The sequence below is a fragment of the Oncorhynchus kisutch genome, linkage group LG14 (genome assembly GCF_002021735.2).
Source record: "Oncorhynchus kisutch isolate 150728-3 linkage group LG14, Okis_V2, whole genome shotgun sequence".
Lineage (NCBI taxonomy): Eukaryota > Metazoa > Chordata > Actinopteri > Salmoniformes > Salmonidae > Oncorhynchus > Oncorhynchus kisutch.
In genome coordinates this window covers 43,017,757-43,040,459 of record NC_034187.2, presented here as the reverse complement: position 1 = coordinate 43,040,459, position 22,703 = coordinate 43,017,757, and the positions used below count along the sequence as shown (strand labels likewise).

Here is a 22,703-nt window from a genome sequence, read left to right as displayed (position 1 = left end):
GTCATTTTAGTTTAATTCATTCAATATTTCAGTCTTGGACACATTGTTTGCAGAGTGCACAACCTATGCTAAACTTGAACAAGTTTAGGTTTATTTAATTCTATTTACAAGTTCTGTCAATGTTGACTAAGGACGTGCACGCATAGAAGTAGGCCTAAAGGTACATGGCCTGTGTGCAGTTGTAGGCATATAAATGTGCCCATTTGGGGATCTGATTGGCTTAACTCAACACCACTAATGACCTATGGAGCTTCTCAATGTAATGTTTTCTTCACCTCAAACAGCACGCAAACAAAGTTTGTTTTTTTACATCCATTGAGAATTACAAGAGTTCCTCAACTGGACCATGCTCTGATCATGCTTTATTTGTACTATTTTCTACATTGTAGAATAATAGTGAAGACATCAAAACTATGAAATAACACACAGTATCAAAAAAGTGTTAAACAATGTAAAATATACTTTATATTGCAGATTTTTCAAATAGCCACCCTTTGCCTTGACAGCTTTTGGCATTCTCTAAAACCAGCGTCATGAGGTCGTCACCTGGAATGCATTTCAATTAACAGGTGTGCTTTGATAAAAGTTCATTTGTGGAATTTCTTTCCTTAAAGAGTTTAAGCCAATCAGTTGTGTTGTGACAAGGAAGGGGTTGTATACAGAATATAGCCATATTTGGTAAAATACCAAATCCATATTATGGCAAGAACAGCTCAAATAAGCAAAGAGAAACAACAGTCAATCATTACTTTAAGACATGAAGGTCAGTCAATATGGAACATTTCTTGAACTTTGAAAGTTTCTTCAAGTGCAGTAGCACAAACCATCAAGCGTTATGATGAAACTGGCTCTCATGAGGACCGCCACAGGAAAGGAAGTTACCTCGGCTGCGGCGTTTAAGTTCTTTAGAGTTACCAGCCTCAGGAAATTGCAGCCCAAATAAATGCTTCACAGAGTTCAAGGAACAGCCACATCTCAACATCAACTGTTCAGAGGAGACTGTGTGACCGGCCTTCATGGTCAAATTGCTGCAAAGAAACCACCACTGCTAAAGGACACCAATAAGAAGAAGACACTTGCTTGGGCCAAGAAACACGAGCAATGGACATTAGACCGTTGGGAATCTGTTCTTTGGTCTGATGAGTCCAAATTTTTAATTTGTGTCTCCAACCGCCATGTCTTTGTAAGACGCAGAGTAGGTGAACAGATCTCCGCGTGTGTGATTCCCACTGTGACGCATGGAGGAGGAGGTGTGACGGTGAGGGGGTGCTGTGCTGGTGACACGGTCTGTGATTTATTTAGAATTCAAGGCACCCTTAACCAGCATGACTGCCACAGCATTCTGCAGCGTTACACCCTCCCGTATGGTTTGCGCTTGCTGAGACTATCCATTGTTTTTCAAAAGGACAATGACCCAAAACACACCTCCAGACTGTATAAGGGCTATTTGACCAAGAAGGAGAGTGATGGAGTGCTGCATCAGATGACCTGGCCTCCACAATCAGCCGACCTCAACCCAAATGAGAAGGTTTGGGACCACCGAGTGAAGGAAAAGCAGCCAACAAGTGCTCAGCATATGTGGGAACTCCTTCAAGACTGTTGGAAAAGCGTTCCAGGTAAAGCTGGTTGAGAGAATGCCAAGTGTGTGTGAAGCTGTCAGCAAGGCAAAGGGTGGCTAAGAATCTCAAATGTAAAATATATTTTTGATTTTAACACCCCCCCCCCAAAAAAAAAGTTGTTTCATAGTTTTGTCTTCTCTATTATTCTTCAATGTAGAAAATAGTACGTTTGCAATTTTCGAGCAATCGATTGGTCAAAAAACAGACTACTTTCAGTCCACCAAGATGATTATTTTTTGTCGGGGACAGCCCTGAACTGAAGATGGATTTCTCCTATCAGAGCCGTTAAACTGTATTAAAGTCACCACAGGCCTCATGGTGAAATCCCTGAGCGGTTTCCTTCCTCTTCGGCAAGTGTGGCTTGCTATAACAAAGGGGTCTTATCTGCTTTTAATTGTAATAAATTGGTAAATAATTCAAAAATATTATTCCACTTAGACATAATGTATTGTGTGTAGGCCAGTCACGACAAAATCTCAATTTCATTTGTTGCAAATTCAGGCTGTAATTCAACAAAATGTAGAAAATGTCAAGGGCTGTGAATAATTTCTGAAGTCGCTGTAGCGAGCTATCAAACGTAGACACAATACCAAAGTCAATATCAGTATATGAAGGAGCTAGTTGGCTTTAAAATCACCTAAACAAACTGCGCCGTCAATTTTAGGAGTCTATAATCTCTCCATGTTCAACCTGCAGATCGATGTACCCTACAGAGTGGTGTCTGATATTTACGAAGGCACCATGCAATGCACCCTAGACTGCAGTGGCAGACAAATAGGAGAAATGTGGTGGTAGGAATTTCACAAAAATATGATCAATTGCTCATTCGAGAGAAGAACACCTCTATCGTTATGACATTGGCCAATATTGAAATCTGACGTGTGATTTTTATCTAAAAGTCGTATTGCTGTTGACTTCCAGTGTAGTGATAGTGTCTTTATCGCAATACCGGCTGAATTTCTACCTGCTTGAATGACTATAGCTCAGATTAACATGAAATGACCCTGGGAATCGATGGAGCATCGCCCAGAGATGCACATACCCATTTTGATTGTTCTATTGTTTATCTCTTTCCTTTAACAGAGCTGATATACCAGGTGTGTAACATTCGCATACCAAAAGCACCCAGTTGTTCACATGGTCAGTGCAGCAGGTTACATTTAATAAAATGGTAGTGTATCACTCGCGACTCATGCCCTATTGCATGTCCTGTGTAGCAGCTCACTTAGGCGCGTAACAGGCTTCACACATTTACATTATATTTACCCCCCAGGGTGTACCCCACGTACGACTTCGCCTGCCCAATCGTGGACAGCGTAGAGGGTGTGACACACGCGCTCCGCACCACGGAGTACCACGACCGCGACGACCAGTTCTACTGGGTGATCGAGGCACTGCGCCTGCGCAAGCCCTACATCTGGGAGTATGCCCGGCTCAACCTTAACAACACGGTGCTCTCCAAACGCAAGCTCACATGGTTTGTCGACCAGGGTTACGTCGATGGCTGGTGAGTAAACCTAATACCCTTTCCATACGACAGGGTTATGTTTAGTACGGCTCACCGTAGCAACATTTTTGGCAATCCGTAAATTAATCTGTTTTTATTTGACAAGTACAGTTAGTACCATTCTGTTTTTTCCCTGCTGAAAACACCTGGAGATGATGGTCACTTCCCATTGCACTGATGGAGTAGATTTGTGATACCTGTTAGTAAAATAATCTTAATTCTTCATTGAAGCCCAGATCCAAATCAAATGTTTTTTTCTCCTGCCTCAGGGATGACCCCCGGTTCCCGACTGTCAGAGGTGTCCTGCGCAGAGGAATGACCGTCGAGGGCCTCAAGCAGTTCATTGCTGCCCAGGTGTGTGTGTTTCTACACTACATGACCATACCTGCTTGTCGAACATCTCATTCCAAAATCATGGGCAGTAAAAGTGATATCCTATGACGGGGCTACATTGAAAGTGACTGAGGTCCAGTAAGGTCATTCTACTGCCAATTTTTGTCCATGGAGATTGCATGTCTTTGTGCTCGATTTTATATACCTGTCAGCAATGGGTGTGGCTGAAATAGGCGAATCCTCTCATTTGAAGGGGTGTCCATATACTTGTATTTATAGTGTATCAAAAGGAATAAGGTTTTGAAGTGTCTGTCTTTATATCGAGGAGATATAAGAAAGCTCAGGAAATATTTAGGTTTTTCTGGACACATATAGTGCTTTCGGAAAGTGTTCAGACCCCTTGACTTTTTCCACATTGTTACGTTACAGCCTTATTCTAAAATTTATTCAATAATATTTTCTCCCTTTTTACTCATTATTCCTTGTTAATAAAACAAACGTATGCTTTCATTTTATTGAAATAACTATAATTTACCTCTCAATGACAAAGCGAAAACAGAGTTTTTGAAATGTTTACAAAGTGCATGTCCGAGCTAAAACAAGCCATGAGGTCGAAGGAATTTTCCATAGAGCTCAGAGACAGGATCATGTCGAAGGCACAGATCTGAAGGTCCCCATGAACACAGTGGCCATCATTCTTAAATGGCAGAAGTTTTTAACCTCTTAACTTTCATTAATTTGTGTGGGTTACCTTCAGATGAAGGTAGGGGGTAGTAGAGCAAAACATAGAACGCCATCGTGTTCGCGAGTGTCCCCTTTCCACGGTGGGGTCATATTAGTTTGTAACCCAAACGGTTCGGACGCTACAGACAGGAATTTGCACATCAGCACATCAGCGCCCAACTTCAGACGAGTCCCATGGGGCTTGTAGTCCAAACCGTTTGGATATAACAGATGTTTTCGTGAGAAGAATTTCTGGGATGTCTCATGGTCGAGCAAACAGCGCTGTAGCTCTGCCACCTTCCACTGTGGATGCACGACTTCAGTGTATGTGGTGGATTGAGATGCAGCCCATGCAAAAACAACTAGCTTAAACTGACAGATTTTGATGGGGATTTTTTTATTCTGTTACTTCAATAGACCCATAAGGCCCAGTGTAGTGATATTCCTGTGTTTTATATATATATATGTCCACAATGCCATTCTAGTGTAAGAGCTGTTTGAAAAGACTGCTGGAAATGTCATCCTGTTTTGGCCTGCCTTGTGTCATCACCAGGCGGTAAATTAGTTAATAGACCAATGAGAAACAGTTCCAAAGTATACTGCCAATAACAGCTAGTTTTCAGTTTTCCCCTCTCCACTCAGACCACTCCCACACAGTCCGAGCAAAATTCTTGCTTGAGAAATTTCTGTCTTATAAGAAACTATTTTTGTTTATTTTTGAGCACTTAAATTGAAAACAATCACATTCAGGGACTTGATTGTTACACAGATTTGATATGAGATTTTTTTTAAATGGCTGCGTTGGACCTTGTAATTAACTCTTATTGTCATGTATTTAGACTTTTAGACTGAACCTTTTATTTTGTGGTTGATTCCATCTTTGAAACCGTCTGTTCTTTTACCCAGGGTGGATCCAGGTCTGTGGTCAACATGGAATGGGACAAGATCTGGGCCTTTAACAAGAAGGTATGCATGCATGTATACCGATCTTCCCCTTTCTCTACACAATGATTTGGACTGATCATGATTGAAACCTGCCCCTTTGTAAATCCACTGCATGGGAGAAGCTCTTTTTAGATCAAGTCTAAGAATCCGCAAATGAAAATCAGTGGCATGCTGGCATTGCTGGTAGATTTGACAAGACTGGTGTTGTAGGTTTTAGGCATATTTATACACTATTAATGGTTTGGTTGCCTAAATTGGTTGGCGCAGAAACAAATGCACTAAATCCCTAAGGAAGCTTATAACATGCATGCACGCACGCACACACTTCGTTTCTCTGATAGCTCGCCTACTCACACCTTCTTTTTGTTTTATGCTATTCTTTTCCCGCTTTGCTTTCCCCCTTTTCCTCCCCTTGTCCCTTGCGTTCCTCCAGACCTGGGATAACTATAGTTTTAGCTATGCTTTGTGGAAAGTAACAATTTGAATACAGAGCCCCAAAAATTACAACTTTTTAAAACTATTGGAATACAGATCTCAGAAAGTGACTGCCTTTCCATACTATTTGAATACAGATCTGAGAAAGCACCTACTTTTTACAAATATTTGAATACAGATCTCAGAAACTACTGGATTGTCTGCCTTCAACTAATGGCAGGATTCTATCTGGAACTGCATGTTGAAGATAGAAATAGAATGAATAGAGCACACCTCACAAATACTATTCCAATCTCTCTGAAAGAAATGTATTGTTTAGATTAAATATGACTATATGAATATTTTGATGACCATTATCCTGAATGTCCATTGCCCTAGGTGTACATAATCAAGTTAAACCAATTATATTTTATGCCGATACATATAAATACATAGTGACACACAACTACTTAGATTCTTTTTCAACATGCCACTGAAAAGCTTGAAAGCTACAACTACTTTTATGATACACAACATGACCTAAAGTATGTGGACACATGCTCGTCGAACATCTCATTCCAAAATCTTGGGCATTAAGGGAGTTGGTCCCCCTTTGCTGCAATAACAGCCTCCAATCTTCTGGGAAGGCTTTCCACTAGATGTTTGAACATTGCTGTGGGGACTTGCTACTATTCATCCACGAGCATTCGTAAGGTCAGTCAGTGATGTTGGGGATTAGACCTGCCTCGCAGTCGGCGTTCCAATTTATCCCAAAGGTGTTCGATGGTTTTGAGGTCAGGGCTCTGTTCAGGCTGTAAGTTCTTCCACACCGATCTTGACAAACCATTTTTGTATGGACCTCGCTTTGTGCACTGGGGCATTGTCCTGCTGAAACCGTAAAGGGTGTTCCCCAAACTGTTGCCACAAAATTGGAAGTACAGAATCGTCGACTCATTGTATGCTGTAGCTTTAAGATGTTCCTTCACTGGAACGAAGGGGCCTAGCCCGAACCATGAAAAACAGCCCCAGACCATTATTCCTCCAGAGTCTAATGGTGGCGAGCTTTACACCACTAAACCCGACCCTTGGCATTCGCATTGTGGTCTTAGGCTTGTGTGTGGAAACCCATTTCATGAAGCTCCTGCTGAACAGTTCTTGTGCTGATGTTGCTTCCGGAGGCAGTTTGGAACTCAGTAGTGAGTGTTGCCACTGAGGACAGACCATTTTTACGGACTACGTGCTTCTGCGGTCCTGTTCTGTGAACTTGTGGCCCAGCACTTCGCAGCTTGTTCCTAGACGTTTCCTCTTCACAATAACCTCACTTACAGTTGACCAGGGCATAAATGTAATGACATGACTTGTTGGAAAGGTGGCATCCTATGATGGTGCCACGTTAAAAGTCACTGAGCTCTTCAGTGAAGCTTTCTACTGCCAATGTTTGTCTATGGAGATTGCGTGGTTGTGTGCTCAATTTCATACACCTGTCAGCAGAGGGTGTGGCTGAAATAGCCAATTCCTCTAATTTAAAGGGGGTTCTACCAACTTCTGTTGATATAGTGTACCTGAAAATGCTGCGGTGTTCTTGAATCAAACACACACTATATCTTTAAAGTGATAGTGGCACAAGTGAAAGTCACCCAGTAAAATACTCCTTGAGTAAAGGTATTTGGTTTTAAATATAGTTAAGTATCAAAAGTACATTTAATTGTTAAAATGTATCAAAGTATAAAGAATTTATCATTTTCCTGTCCTGCTAAACATTCAAAATGTAACGAGTACTTTTGGGTGAAAATGTATGGACTAAAAAGTACATTTCTTTTCTTTAGGAATGTAGTGATGTAAAGTTGTCAAAAATTAATAGTAAAAGTGCAGATATCCAAAACAACTACTAATGTACTATTTTAAAATATTTTTTACTTAAGTTGTTTACACCACTCCTCAGAATACAAGCTAACATGATTTTCAACCTACCTTGGCTGTAGTTGATTCAAGTGTTGGAATATTTAGTTTCTTTTCGACACTTAATATCCATATTGTGTGTATATACTGACATGTATTGTGACTGATAGATCCATACACACACGTGTTTTGAAATTAATGAAAGTTGTAAAGTATTTAGTCTGTAGGACCCCAGTAAGACTAGCTGTCTCTATTGGCGTCGGTTAACAGGGATCCTAATAAATCACATCAAATTGTTACTGTTGGCAGCATGTTGGCAGTTTTTGTTCATGTCTTATTACAACTGAAATTACTTTAAACAGTATTTTATTAGCATGTTACATAGTACTTTGGTAATTGTATCTTACTTGCGTAGTTTTTGTAAAGAGGAATAGTGACTTATTCCGCTTATATATATAATAACTCAATGTTATGCAATTTCCAAAGTCCTATGTAACAACATTGCTTTGTAATAATCGCAAAGTTACTCCACATGTATAAGAACTTCATGTCAAGTGTTTCTGTATTGCCTTTTGTCTCACTCATTATCAAAATACACACACACAGTTCAAGTTGGAAGTTTACATACAACTTAGCCAAATACATTTAAACTCAGTTTTTCACAATTCCTGACATTTAATCATAGTAAAAATTCCCTGTCTTAGACTAGTTAGGATCACTACTTTATTTTAAGAATGTGAAATGTCAGAATAATAGTAGAGAGAATGATTTATTTCAGCTTTTATTTCTTTCATCACATTCCCAGTGGGTCAGAAGTTTACATGCACTCAATTAGTATTTGATAGCATTGCCTTTAAATTGTGTAACTTGGGTCAAATGTTTCGGATAGCCTTCCACAAGCTTCCACAATAAGTTGGGTAAATTTTGGCCCATTCCTCCTGACAGAGCTGGTGTAACTGAATCAGGTTTGTAGGCCTCCTTGCTCGCTCATGCTTTTTTCATTTTCTATAGAGGGGAGGTCAGGGCTTTGATATGCCACTCCAATACCTTGACTTTGTTGTCCTTAAGCCATTTTGCCACAACTTTGTAAGTATGCTTGGGGTCATTGTCCATTTGGAAGACCCATTTGCGACCATGCTTTAACTGATGCCTTGAGATGTTGCTTCAATATATCCACGTAATTTTCATCCCTCATGATTCCATCTATTTTGAAGTGCACCAGTCCCTCCTGCAGCAAAGCACTCCCACAACATGATGCTGCCACCCACATGCTTCACGGTTGGGATGATGTTCTTCGGCTTGCAAGTCTCCCCCCTTTTCCTCCAAACATAACGATGGTCATTATGGCCAAACAGTTCTATTTTTGTTTCATCAGACCAGAGGACATTTCTCCAAAAAGTACAATCTTTGTCCCCATGTGCTATTGCAAACCGTAGTCTGGCTTTTTTGTGGCCGTTTTGGAGCAGTGGCTTCTCCCTTGCTGAGCGGCCTTTCAGGTTATGTCGATATAGGACTTGTTTTACTGTGGATATAAACACTTTTGTACCTGTTTCCTACAGCATCTTCTTAAGGTCCTTTGCTGTTGTTCTGGGATTGATTTGCACTTTTCGCACCAAAGTACGTTTATCTCTAGGAGACAGAACACATCTTCTTCCTGAGTGGTATGACGGCAGGGTGGTCCCATGGTGTTTATACTTGCGTACTATTGTTTGTACAGATGAACATGGTACCTTCAGGCGTTTGGAAATTGCTCCCAAATATGATCCAGACTTGTGAAGGTCTACAATTTTTTTCCTGAGGTCTAGGCTGATTTCCTTTCATTCTCCCATGATAAGAGGCACTGAGATTGAAGGTAGGCCTTTAAATACATCCACAGGTACACCTCCAATTGACTCAAATGATGTCAATTAGCCTATCAGAAGCTTCTAAAGCCATGACATCATTTTCTGGAATTTTCCAAGCTGTTTAAAGGTACAGTCAACTTAGTGTATGTAAACTTCTGACTCACTGGAATTGTGATACAGTGAATTGTAACTTAAATAATCTGTCTGTGAACAATTGTTGGAAAAATTACTTTTGTGATGCATGAAGTAATGTCCTAACCGACTTGCCAAAACTATAGTTTGTTAACAAGAAATTTGTGGAGTGGTTGAAAACGAGTTTTAATGACACCAACCTAAGTGTACAGTCGTGGCCAAAAGTTTTGAGAATGACACAAATATTAATTTTCACAAGTCTGCTGCCTCAGTTTATATGATGGCAGTTTGCATATACTCCAGAATGTTATGAAGAGTGATCAGATGAATTGCAATTAATTGCAAAGTCCCTCTTTGCCATGCAAATTAACTGAATCCCAAAAAAACATTCCCACTGCATTTCAGCCCTGCCACAAAAAGGACCAGCTGACATCATGTCAGTGATTCTCTCGTTAACACAGGTGTGAGTGTTGACGCGGACAAGGCTGGAGATCACTCTGTCATGCTGATTGCGTTCGAATAACAGACTGGAAGCTTCAAAAGGAGGGTGGTGCTTGGAATCATTGTTCTTCCTCTGTCAACCATGGTTACCTTCAAGGAAACACGTGCTGTCATCTTTGCTTTTCACAGGCAAGGATATTGCTGCCAGTAAGATTGCACCTAAATCAACCATTTATTGGATCATCAAGAACTTCAAGGAAAGCGGTTCAATTGTTGTGAAGAAGGCTTCCGGGCGCCCAAGAAAGTCCAGCAACCGCCAGGACCGTCTCCTAAAGTTGATTCAGCTGTGGGATTGGGGTAGCACTAGTACGGAGCTTGCTCAGGAATGGCAGCAGGCAGGTGTGAATGCTTCTGCACGCACAGTAAGGCGAAGACATTTGGAGGATGGCCTGGTGTCAGGAAGGGCAGGAAAGAAGCCACTTCTCTCCAGGAAAAACATTAAGGACAGACTACTATTCTGCAAAAGGTACAGGGATTGGACTGCTGAGGACTGGGGTAAAGTCATTGTCTCAATCCTCTTTCTGATTGTTTGGGGCATCAAGAAGTAGACAAGGTGTGCGCTACCATCAGTCCTATGTCATGCCAACATTAAAGCATCCTGAGACCATTCATATGTGGGGTTGCTTCTCAGCCAAGGGGGTGGGCTCACTCACAATTTTTCCTAAGAACACAGCCATGAATAAAGAATGGTACAAACACATCCTCAGAGAGCAACTTCTCCCAACCATCCAGGAACAGTTTGGTGACGAACGATGCCTTTTCCAGCCTGATGGAGCACCTTGCCATAAAGCAAAAGTGATAACTAGGTTGCTCGGGGAACAAAACATCGATATTTTGGGTCCATGGCCAGGAAACTCCCCAGACCTTATTCCCATTGAGAACGTGTAGTCAAGCCTCAAGAGGTGGGTGGACAAACAAAACCCCACAAATTCCAAGCATTGATTATGCAAGAATGGGCTGCCAGTAGTCAAGATGTGGCCCAGAAGTTAATTGACAGCATTCTAGGGTTGATTGCAGAGGTCTTGTACAAGAATGGTCAACACTGCAATATTGACTCTTTGCATCAACTTCATGTAATTGTCAATAAAAGCCTTTGACACTTATGAAATGCTTGTAATTATACTTCACTATTCCATAGTAACATCTGACAAAAATATCTATAGACACTGAAGCAGCAAACTTTGTGGAAATTAATATTTGTATCTTAACTTTTGGCCACGACTATATGTAAACTTCTGACTTCAAGTGTGTGTGTGTGTGTGTGTGTGTGTGTGTGTGTGTATGTATTTCAGTAACTTGAAATATTATTTGGTTTTCTGAGATGTATTCAAAATACATTGAAATATTGTTTTTTCTGAGACCTTTTATTTGAAAATCAAAGGAAATAGTTGCCTTTTAGTTAAGTTATAAATAACAGGGTAAAAACTGATGGACAACTATGAAAGCTCATACCAAGTTTATTCACCCGCTGGGTCATCCAGCTGCATAAGTCAAGCATATCCACACAGGCACGAGTATTTATGCTGAGATTCCTTCTCCTCATCTCTGAGCTGCCAATACATCTCTGTTGCTATACAGAACTTTAGTGATATCTGTTCTTCATCTAAACTGACCTCTGCCCAAGTTCCTCATTCCTCCCCAAGTCACGGCTGTCATGTTGACTTGTACCAGACTGTGGCTCTTCTCCCATATGATCCCTCATGGCTAACGATAACATACAGTGGGGCAAAAAAGTATTTAGTCAGCCACCAATTGTGCAAGTTATAAAAGTTTATTTCAATACTTTGTTATATACCCTTTGTTGGCAATGACAGAGGTCAAACATTTTCTGTAAGTCTTCACAAGGTTTTCACACACTGTTGCAGGTATTTTAGCCCATTCCTCCATGCAGATCTCCTCTAGAGCAGTGATGTTTTGGGGCTTTTGCTGGGCAACACAGACTTTCAACTCCCCCCAAAGATTTTTTATGGGGTTGAGATCTGGAGACTGGCTAGGCCACTCCAGGACCTTGAAATGCTTCTTACGAAGCCACTCCTTCGTTGCCCGGGCGGTGTGTTTGGGATCATTGTTATGCTGAAAGACCCAGCCACGTTTCATCTTCAATGCCCTTGCTGATGGTAGGCTTTGGTCCCAGCTCTCTGCAGGTCATTCACTAGGTCCCCCCGTGTGGTTCTGGGATTTTTGCTCACCGTTCTTGTGATCATTTTGACCCCACGGGGTGAGATCTTGCGTGGAGCCCCAGATCGAGAGAGATTATCAGTGGTCTTGTATGTCTTCCATTTCCTAATAATTGCTCCCACAGTTGATTTCTTCAAACCAAGCTGCTTACCTATTGCATATTCAGTCTTCCCAGCCTGGTGCAGGTCTACAATTGTGTTTCAGGTGTCCTTTGACAGCTCTTTGGTCTTGGCCATAGTGGAGTTTGGAGTGTGACTGTTTGAGGTTGTGGACAGGTGTCTTTTATACTGATAACAAGTTCAAACAGGTGCCATTAATACAGGTAACGAGTGGAGGACAGAGGAGCCTCTTAAAGAAGTTGTTACAGGTCTGTGAGAGCCAGAAATCTTGCTTGTTTGTAGGTGACCAAATACTTATTTTCCACCATAATTTGCAAATAAATTCATAAAAAATCCTACAATGTGATTTTCTGGATTTTTTTTCTCATTTTGTCTGTCATAGTTGAAGTGTACCTATGATGAAAATTACAGGCCTCATCTTTTTAAGTGGGAGAACTTGCAAAATTGGTGGCTGACTAAATACTTTTTTTGCCCCACTGTAACCTGACAGAATTTATAGGTTCAACATTCCCCTCTCTCCCTCAGTGACATGAATAAGGATTCTTCATATTTTCATGTTTAGAACTCAGAACCCATCATAGTAAATAAACTATATTCAACTACCTCAAGTATTTGAAAAGTTGGTATTTTCAAATAAACTACAAACTACAAAATCTTCTGCTAAGGTCTGCATTCTACACATCCTCTCAATTAATGATGTAGTTCTGCATAGCGCTATCAAATGTTAAATGTTTTCAGAGAAATTAACCTCAATTTTCTACTTACCTTAAAGGGCAACTCTGCCCTTTAAACATTTACACTATTATGAAGTATTTAGTGATGTCCTAGACAGTTTTAGTGTAATTTTATGATTTCATGTCTGACTGTTTAGTGATGAGCGAAATGACTTCTCTGATGTTTTCAAGTAGGATCCTTGAGATTAATAAATTTATGGACTGTCATATTCAGCTATTTACAGTGAATTCGGAAAGTATTCAGGCTCCTTGACTTTTTCCCCATTTTGTTACATTACAGCCTTATTCTAAAATGGATTTAATTGTTTTCATCATCAATCTACAAACGATACCCCATAATGACGAAACGAAAACAGGTTTTTAGAAATTTTCGCAAATGTGTTTATTTCTTCATTTAACCAGGTAGGCTTGTTGAAAACAAGTTCTCATTTACAACTGCGACCTGGCCAAGATGAAGCAAAGCAGTGCGACCAAAACAACAGACTTAAACAGGATAAACACAAGTACAGTCAATAACACAAAAAAAAATCTATAGACTGTGTGCAAATGAGGTAAGATTAGGGAGGTAAGGCAATAAATAGGCCGTATTGGCGAAGTAATTAAACACTGAAGTGATAATGTGTAGATGATGAATGTGAAAGAAGAGATACTGGGGTGCAAAGAAATTAATAACAATATGGGGATGAGGTAGTTGGATGGGCTATGTACAGGTGTAGTGATCTGTGAGCTGCTCTGACAGCTTGTGCTTAAAGTTAGTGAGGGAGATATGAGTCTCCAGCTTCAGTGATTTTTGTAATTCGTTCCAGTCATTGGCAGCAGAGAACTGGAAGGAAATGCAACCAAAGTAGGTGTTGGCTTTGGGGATGACCAGTGAAATATAACTGCTGGAGCGCATGCTACGGGTGGGTGCTGCTATTGTGACCAGTGAGCTGAGATAAGGCGAGACTTAGATGAGCTGGAGCCAGTGGGTTTGGCGACGAATATGAAGTGAGGGCCAGCCAACGAGAGCGTACATGTTGCAGTGGTGGGTAGTATATGGGGCTTTGGTGACAAAATGGATGCCACTGTGATGGACTGCATCCAATTTGCTGAGTAGAGTGTTGGAGGCTATTTTGTAAATGACATCGCTGAAGTCAAGGATCGGTAGGATGGTCAGTTTTACGAGGGTATGTTTGGCAGCATAAGTGAAGGATGCTTTGTTGTGAAATAGGAAGCCGATTCTAGATTTAATTCTGGATTGGACATGCTTAATGTGAGTCTGGAAGGAGAGTTTACAGTCTAACCAGACACCTAGGTATTTGTAGTTGTCCAGAGTAGTGATGCTGGACAGGCGGGCAGCGATCGGTTGAAGAGCATGCATTTAGTCTTACTTGCATTTAAGAGCAGTTGGAGGCCACGGAAGGAGAGTTGAATGGCATTGAAGGTCATCTGGAGGTTAGCTAACACAGTGTCCAAAGAGGGGCCAGGAGTATACAGAATGGTTTCGTCTGCGTCGAGGTGGATCAGAGAATCACCAGCAGCAAGAGCGACATCATTGATGTATACAGAGAAAAGAGTATAAAAAAACAACAGGTACCTTATTTATGTTAGTATTCAGACCCTTTGCTATGAGACTTGAAATTCAGCTCAGGTACATCCTGTTTCCATTGATCATCCTTCAGATGTTTCTACAACTTGATTGGAGTCCACCTGCGGTAAATTCAATTGATTGGACATGATTTGGAAAGGCGCACACCTGTCTATAGAAGGTCCCACAGTTGACAGTGCAAGTTAGAGCAAAAACTAAGCCATGAGGTCAAAGGAATTGTCCATAGAGCTCCGAGACAGGTTTCTGTCGAGGCACTGATCTGGGGAAGGGTACCGACATATTTCTGCCGCATTGAAGGTCCCCAGCAACACAGTGGCCTCCATTCTTATTGGATGATGCTAGGAACCACCAATACTTTTCCTAGAGCTGTCCACCTGGCCAAACTGAGCAATAGGTGAAGGGCCTAGGTCAGGGAGCTCCAGAGTTCCTCTGTGGAGATGGAAGAACCTTCCCAGAAGGACATCCGTCACTGCAGCACTCCACCGGTCAGGCCTTTGGTAGAGTGGCCAGACGGAAGCCACTCCTCAGTAAAAAGCAGCAGGGACTGGGAGACTAGTCAGGATCGAGGGAAAGATTAATGGAGCAAAGTACAGAGAGATCCTGGATGAAAACCTGCCCCAGAGCTTAGGACCTGAGACTGGGGCGAAGGTTCACCTTCCAACAGGACAATGACCCGAAGCACACAGCCAAGACAACCCAGTAGTGGCTTCGGGACACGTTTCTAAATGTCCTTCAGTGGCCCAGCCAGAGCCCGGACTTGAACCCGATCAAACATCTCTGGAGAGACCTGAAAATAGCTGTGCAGCAGCGCTCCCCATCCAACCTGACAGAGCTTGAGAGGATCTACAGAGAAGAATGGGAGAAACTCTCCAAATACAGGTGTGCCAAGCTTGTAGCATCATACCCAAGAGGACTCGATGCTGTAATCGCTGCCAAAGGTGCTTCAACAATGTACTCTGTAAATGGACGTGGCTTGATTCATGCGTCCTTCACAAAGACACATCTGCCCGATTCCAGACCTTTTTTTAAACCTTTTATTCAACTAGGCAAGTCAGTTAAAGAACAAATTCTTATTTTCAATGACGGCCTAGGAACAGTGGGTTAATTGCCTTGTTCAGGGGCAGAACAACAGATTTTTATCTTGTCAGCTCAGGGATTCGATCTTCCAACCTTTCGGTTACAAGTCCAATGCTCTAACCACTAGGCTACTTGCCGCCCCTTGCTGAAGCACCCCCAGATCATCTCCGATCCTCCACCAAATTTCACCAAATTTTGTGCGAGACCTGGAACGTCCTGCAAGCCACAGTGTCTTGCAACCACTGTGAAATTTGGTGAAGGATCGGTGATGATCTGGGCGTTCTTCAGCAAGGCTAGAATGTGTCAGTTGTCTTTTGTGAAGGACGCATGAATCAAGCCACGTACAAGGTTGTCCTGGAAGAAAACGTGCTTTCTTCTGCTCTGACAACGTTCCCCAACTTTTTCCAGCAGGACAATGTTCCATGCCACACAGCCAGGGCAATCAAGGTGTGGATGGAGGACCACCAGTTCAAGACCCTGTTATGGCCAGCCCAATCTCCAGACCTGAACCCCATTGAAAACCTCTGGAATGTGATCAAGAGGAAGATGGATGGTCACAAGCCATCAAACAATGCCGAGCTGCTTGAATCTTTGCGCCAGGCGTGGCATAAAGTCACCCAACATCATTGTGAATGACTGGTGGAGAGCATGCCAAGACCCATGAAAGCTTTAATTGAATATCAGGGTTATTCCCCCAAATATTGATTTATGAACACTTCCTAAGTTAACACAAGTATTGTGTTTAAAAATTAATATTAACTTATTTACTTTGCATTATTCGAGGTCTGACAACACTGCATTTTTTTTGTGCTATTTTGACCAGTTTATATTTTCTGCAAATAAATGTTCTAAATGGCAATATTTTTTGGGGGGAGAAATGTTGTCAGTATATAAATAAAATAATTTTAATTTTACCCAAACACATACCTATAAATAGTAAAACCAAAGAAACTGATAATTTTGCAGTGGTCTCTTAATTTTTTCCAGAGCTGTATACCCACAGTAAAACGAGTCCTATATCGACATAACCTGAAAGGTCGCTCAGCAAGGAAGAAGCCACTGCTCTAAAACGTTCGTTAAAAAAGCCAGACTACGGTTTCAACTGCACACAGGGACAAAGATCGTACTTTTTGGAGAAATGTCCTCTGGTCTCATGAAACAAAAATAGAACTGTTTGGCCATAATGACCGTGGAGGAAAAAGGGGGAGGCCAGCAAACTGAAGAACACCATCCCAACCGTGAAGCATGGGGGTGGCAGCATCATGTTGTGGGGGTGCTTTGCTGCAGGAGGGACTGGTGCTCTTCACAAAATAGATGGCTTCATGAGGAAGGAAAATAATGTGGATAATTTGAAGCAACATCTCAAGACATCAGTCAGGAAGTTAAAGCTTGGTCGCAAAGGGGTCTTCCAAATGGACAATGACCCCAAGCATACTTACAAAGTTGTGGCAAAATGGCTTAAAGACAACAAAGTCAAGGTATTGGAGTGGTCATCACAAAGCCCTGACCTCAATCCCATATAATTCTTTGGGGGCAGAACTGAAAAAGTGTGTGCGAGCAAGGAGGCCTACAAACTGGACTCACTTACACCAGCTATGTCAGGAGGAATGGGCCAAAATTCACCCAACTTATTGTGGGAAGCTTGTGGAAGGCTACACAATTTCCATGCAATGCTACCAAATACTAATTGAGTGTATTTAAACTTCTGACCCACTGGGGAATGTGATGAAAGAAAAAAAAGCTGAAATAAATCACTCTCTACTATTATTATGACATTTCACATTCTCAAAATAAAGTGGTGATCCTAACTGACCTAAGATGGGGAATTTTTACTAGCATTAAATGTTAGGACTTGTGAAAAACTGAATTTAAATGTATTTTGCTAAGGTGTATGTAAATTTACGACATCAACTGTATGTATGTCATAGCTAGGGAAAACATTTGTTCCTCCTTTAAGCTCGTGGTATCTGCGATGGGGAGAGGGTGTGTGTCGTGGGGAGGATTGACATACATGTACCCCTACCCCATCCTGCCTGAACTTTTTCTTGCCCTTGCTGAACCTCTTCTCTCTCTCGCGCTTCCTCATGTATTTGACATTGAACTGCATCTCACTCTTTCTATTTCCAAGCTGCCAATTAGCTGTATCAAGGTACTCTTCTTACTCCTCCACTCCCTTGCTTCCTCCCTCCACCACTTCATCTATGTGCTTTCTAGTGCTGCACAGTGTACCAGAACTAATGTACTTTTTCGATGTCAGAACATGAAAAATGGTTTTGTACTAGAATTGGTTTCTTTCGGTACTTTTATGAAATGTGTCAGGTTGTATACTGATTGAGTATACTGATTGAGTCAGCGCAGCTGTCCCCCTTTAGCACGAGCGCACCGCGCATATCTCTTGCCTGTTCCACTTGCTCATTGCTAGTGCTTGCTCTCTAACCTGTCCTGACAAGGAACCACTGCACTGGGATTCTGGGCTGTGTCATGTTAGCTCCACACTCCTTCTGCCTAGAAGTTAACACACTTGAGTAATGCACCTCGGCATGTAGAACTGTTATTTACTGTTCGCCAAACAATGTCCATAAAGCTAGAACACTTTATTTTCAATGCAAGAAGATACAGCTTTGGGGGCTAACTTTCCTTGCTAGCTTACAGCTAATGCTAAAATCAATTCACTACCCTAGTACTTTGATTGACCATAACGCAGAATATGCTGATTTTCATCTTTATTCACTTAGTCCCAATGAAAACTAACTCTGCCTCACATCTCCTTCACCGAACCAACTGACTCTGTGTAAAGCTTGTGAATGACATCATTCTGGGTTTGACAGTGTGTTCCCTTTTTTTGTTTGACCAAATTTGTATATATTTTTTTATTTTTTTGTTGTTGGGTGGGGGCTACAAGTACGCTACACAAACTCAAACAATCTCAAACGCAATTTGCATTGTCCTGTTGGCTGCCACTCAAAAATAAAAGTATTGATCATTATGATCATATTACCGAATAATAATAATAATAATAATAATAATAATAATAATAATAATAATTTTAAAAAAAGATAAATAAGTCTACAGTGCCTGTATAAGTATACAGAAAGTATTCACAGCCCTTTTGAAATTTTCCACAGTTTGTTGTATTTAAAATGGATTCAAGTGAGATTTTGTCACTTGCCTACACACAATACCCCTCAATGTCCAAGTGGAATTATGTTTTCAGAAATATTTATAAATTCAATCAAATGAAAAGTTGAAATGTCTTGAGTCAAAGTATTCAATCCTTTGTTATGGCAAGCCTAAAAATGTGCTTAAGTGGCATGGACTCAAAATAGTGTTTAACGTCATCTCTGTCACACATACAATTATCTGTAAGGTCCCTCTGTCAAGCAGTGATTTTAAAACAGATTCAACCCCAAAGACCAGGGAAGTGTTCCAATGCCTCACAAAGAAATGCACCTATTGGTAGATGAGTGAAACAAGCTGACGTTGAATATCCCTTCGAGCATGGTTAAGTTATTAATTATACTTTGGATGGTGTATCAATACACCCAGTCACTACAAAGAAGGCGTTACAGACTTATTCTAAAATGTATTAAATATTTTTTTCTCCATCAATCTACACACACAACCCCATAAAGACAAAGCAAAAACAGGTTTTTAGAAATGTTTGCAAATGTATTAAAAATAAAAACAGAATACATTTACATAAGTATTCAGACGCTTTACTCAGTACTTTGTTGAAGCACCTTTTGCAGTGATTCCAGCCTCAAGTCGTCTTGGGTTTGAACCAATATACTCATTCCAGGGTTTTTCTTAATTTTGTACTCTTTTCTACGTTGTAGAATAATAGTGAAGATGGCAAAACTATGAAATGTTTTTTTTTTCCGGATTGAATGACCTTCATGTCTTTTCTCTTTGCTTATTTGAGCTGTTAGTGCCATAATATGGATTTGGTCTTTTACTAAATAGGGCTATATTCTGTATACAACCCCTACCTTGTCACAACACAACTGATTTGGCTCAAACGCATTAAGAAGGAAATTCCACAAATGAACTTTTAACAAGGCACACCTGTTAATTGAAATGCATTACAGGTGACTACCTCATGAAGCTGGTTGAGAGAATGCCAAGAGTGTGCAAAGCTATCAAGGCAAAGTCAGTCAGTCAGTAACTGGTGTGTCCACCAGCTGCATTATGTACTGCAGTGCTTAAGTACTGCATCCTCCTCATGGACTGCACCAGGTTTGCCAGTTCTTGCTGTGAGATGTTACCCCACTCTTCCACCAAGACACCTGCAAGTTCCTGGACATTTCTGGGGGGAAAGACCCTAGCCATCACCCTCCGATCCAACAGGTCCCAGACGTGCTCAATTGGATTGAGATTCAGGCTCTTCGCTGGCCATAGCAGAACACTGACATTCCTGTCTTGCAGGAAATCACACACAGAACAAGCATTATGGCTGGTGGCTTTGTCATACCGGAGGGTCATGTCAGGATGAGCCTGCAGGAAGGGTACCACATGAGGGAGGAGGATGTCTTCCCTGTAACGCACAGCATTGAGATTGCCTGCAATGACAACAAGCTCAGTCCGATGATGCTGTGACACTTCGCCTCAGACCATGACGGATCCTCCACCTCCAAATCGATCCCGCTCCAGAGTACAGGCCTCAGTGTAACGCTCATTCCTTCGACGATATACACAAATCCGACCTTCACCCCTTTTGAGACAAAACCGCTACTCGTAAGTGAAGAGCACTTTTTGCCAGTCCTGTCTGGTCCAGCGACGGTGTGTTTGTGCCCATAGGCGATGTTGTTTCCGGTGATGTCTGGTGAGGACCTGCCTTACAACAGGCCTACAGGCCCCTCAATCTAGCCTCTCTCAGCTAATTGCGGACATTCTGAGCACTGATGGAGTAATTGTGTGTTCCTGGAGTAACTCGGGCAGTTGTTGCCATCCTGTACCTGTCCCGCAGGTGTGATGTTCAGATATACCGATCCTGTGCAGGTGTTGTTACACGTGGTCTGCCACTGCAAGAACGATCAGCTGTCTGTCCTGCCTCCCTGTAGCGCTGTCTTAGGTGTCTCACAGTACGGACATTGCCATTTATTGCCCTGGCCACATCTGCAGTCCTCATGCCTCCTTGCAGCATGCCTAAGGAACATTCACGCAGATGAGCAGGGACCCTGGTTATCTTCCTTTTGGTGTTTTTCAGAGTCCGTAGAAAGGCCTCTTTAGTGTCCTAAGTGTTCATAACTGTGAGCTTAATTGACTACCATCTGTAAGGTGTTAGTGTCTTAACGACCGTTCCACAGGTGTATGTTCATTAATTATTTATGCATGGGAAACAGTGTTTTAAACCCTTTACAATGAAGATCTGTGAAGTTAATTCGTAAAAATCCAAATCTTTGAAAGACCGGGTCCTGAAAAAGGGCCGATTGGGCCGATTCTTTTTTTGGGGGGGGCTGATTTTATATATGTATTTATGGGGGATTGGAAATGTTGCAGACAATTACAATACACCCCCCCCATTTTAGGTACTTACTCCACAACACTAACCTAAAAGCCTGTACAGAATTGAAAATAGTCCAAAACATGCATCCTCTTTGCAACAAGGCACTAAAGTCAACTGCAAAGAAATGTACTTTATATCCTGAAATCAAAGTGTTATGTTAGGGGCAAATACAACACATCACTGAGTACTGCTCTTCATACAGTGCATTCGGGAAAGTATTCAGACCCCTTGATTTTTTTTCCCCCCCACATTTTTTTGTTACGTTTCATCATTCTAAAAGGATTTAAATAGTTTTTTAAATTCATAAATTAGTTTGAATACTTATGTAAATATGGTGTTTCTGTTACTTTTGCTAATTTCTAAAAAATAAATAAATATCTAAACCTGTTTTTTCTTTGTCATTATGGGGTATTGTGTGTAAATTTGAGGATACATTAAAACAATTTTTAGAATAAGGCTGTTATGTACATCCTCTGCTGCCACACTCCCCATCCTAACTGTCAGAGCTTAAGGATATGTAGAGGAGAATGGGAGTAACTCCCCAAATACAGGTGTGCCAAGGTTGTAGCGTCATACCCAAGAAGACTCGAGGCTGTCGTCGCTGCCAAGTTCAACAAAGTACTGAGTAAAGGGTCCGAACACACTTCAGTTTTTTATTTATTTTTGTATATATTTTTTTGCTTTGTCATTATGGGGTATTGTGTGTAGATTGATGAGGGAAGTTTTAGAATAAATCAAATGTTATTGATCACATGGTTAGCAGATGTCAATGTGAGTGTAGCAATGCTTATGCTTCTAGTTTCGACAGTGCAGTAATCTAACAAATTCACAACGACTACCTTTTTATATACACACAAATGTAAAGATGTATTACCACTTGAGATTTTCTGGACTAAGAAATAATACATTTAAAAAATGAATTACAGCATAGTTTCCTAAGGACCTGAAGCAAGGTGACCTTCTCTGTTGGCGCCGTCTTAGCTGAGTGGGCGCCATCTTAGCAGACCGTAAGGCTGTAACATAACAAAATGTGGGAAAAGTCAAGGGGTCTGAATACTTTACGAATGCACTGCATCTGTGTGGTGGTTACACGTTTTGGGTATGCTTGTCATATGCAAGGACTAGGGATTATTTGGGGAATAAAAAAAAACAGAATAGAGCTAAGCACGAGTAAAATCGTAGATGAGAACCTGGTTTTCTGCTTTCCACCAGACACAAGTAGATTTAAGTCAAAACTGTAACTCGGTCACTCAGTAACATTCACGGTCTTCTTGGGAAGCAACACTAGAGTAGATTTGGCCTTGTGCTTCAGGTTATTGTGCTGCTGAAAGGTGAATTCATCTCTGTGTCTGGTGGAAAGCAGACTGAACCAGGTTTTCCTCTAGGATTTTGCCTGTGCTTAGCTCCATTCCGTTTATTTTTTTATCCTGGAAAAACTCCCCAGTCCTTAACAATTACAAGCATACCCATAACATTATGCAGACAGTACTCTGCTTGAAAATATGCAGTGTGTCACTTAATGTGTTGTTAACATGCTGACCAAACCGCCAGCCTTGTGTGTGCGAGCGTTGCAAAATAGATGTA

The 22,703-nt window shown here is 41.3% G+C and overlaps 1 protein-coding gene across 2 annotated transcripts in view; it reads left to right on the top strand.

Moving 5' to 3' along the window:
- Positions 1–22,703, top strand: part of eprs1 (glutamyl-prolyl-tRNA synthetase 1) — an 86,441-nt gene that overhangs the window by 18,796 nt on the left and 44,942 nt on the right. For both annotated transcript variants that reach the window (XM_031788435.1, XM_020470354.2), the window contains exons 10-12: positions 2,893–3,126; positions 3,396–3,480; positions 5,089–5,148. In XM_031788435.1, coding sequence (XP_031644295.1) covers positions 2,893–3,126; positions 3,396–3,480; positions 5,089–5,148 — 379 coding nt within the window. The remainder of the gene's footprint in view (positions 1–2,892; positions 3,127–3,395; positions 3,481–5,088; positions 5,149–22,703) is intronic.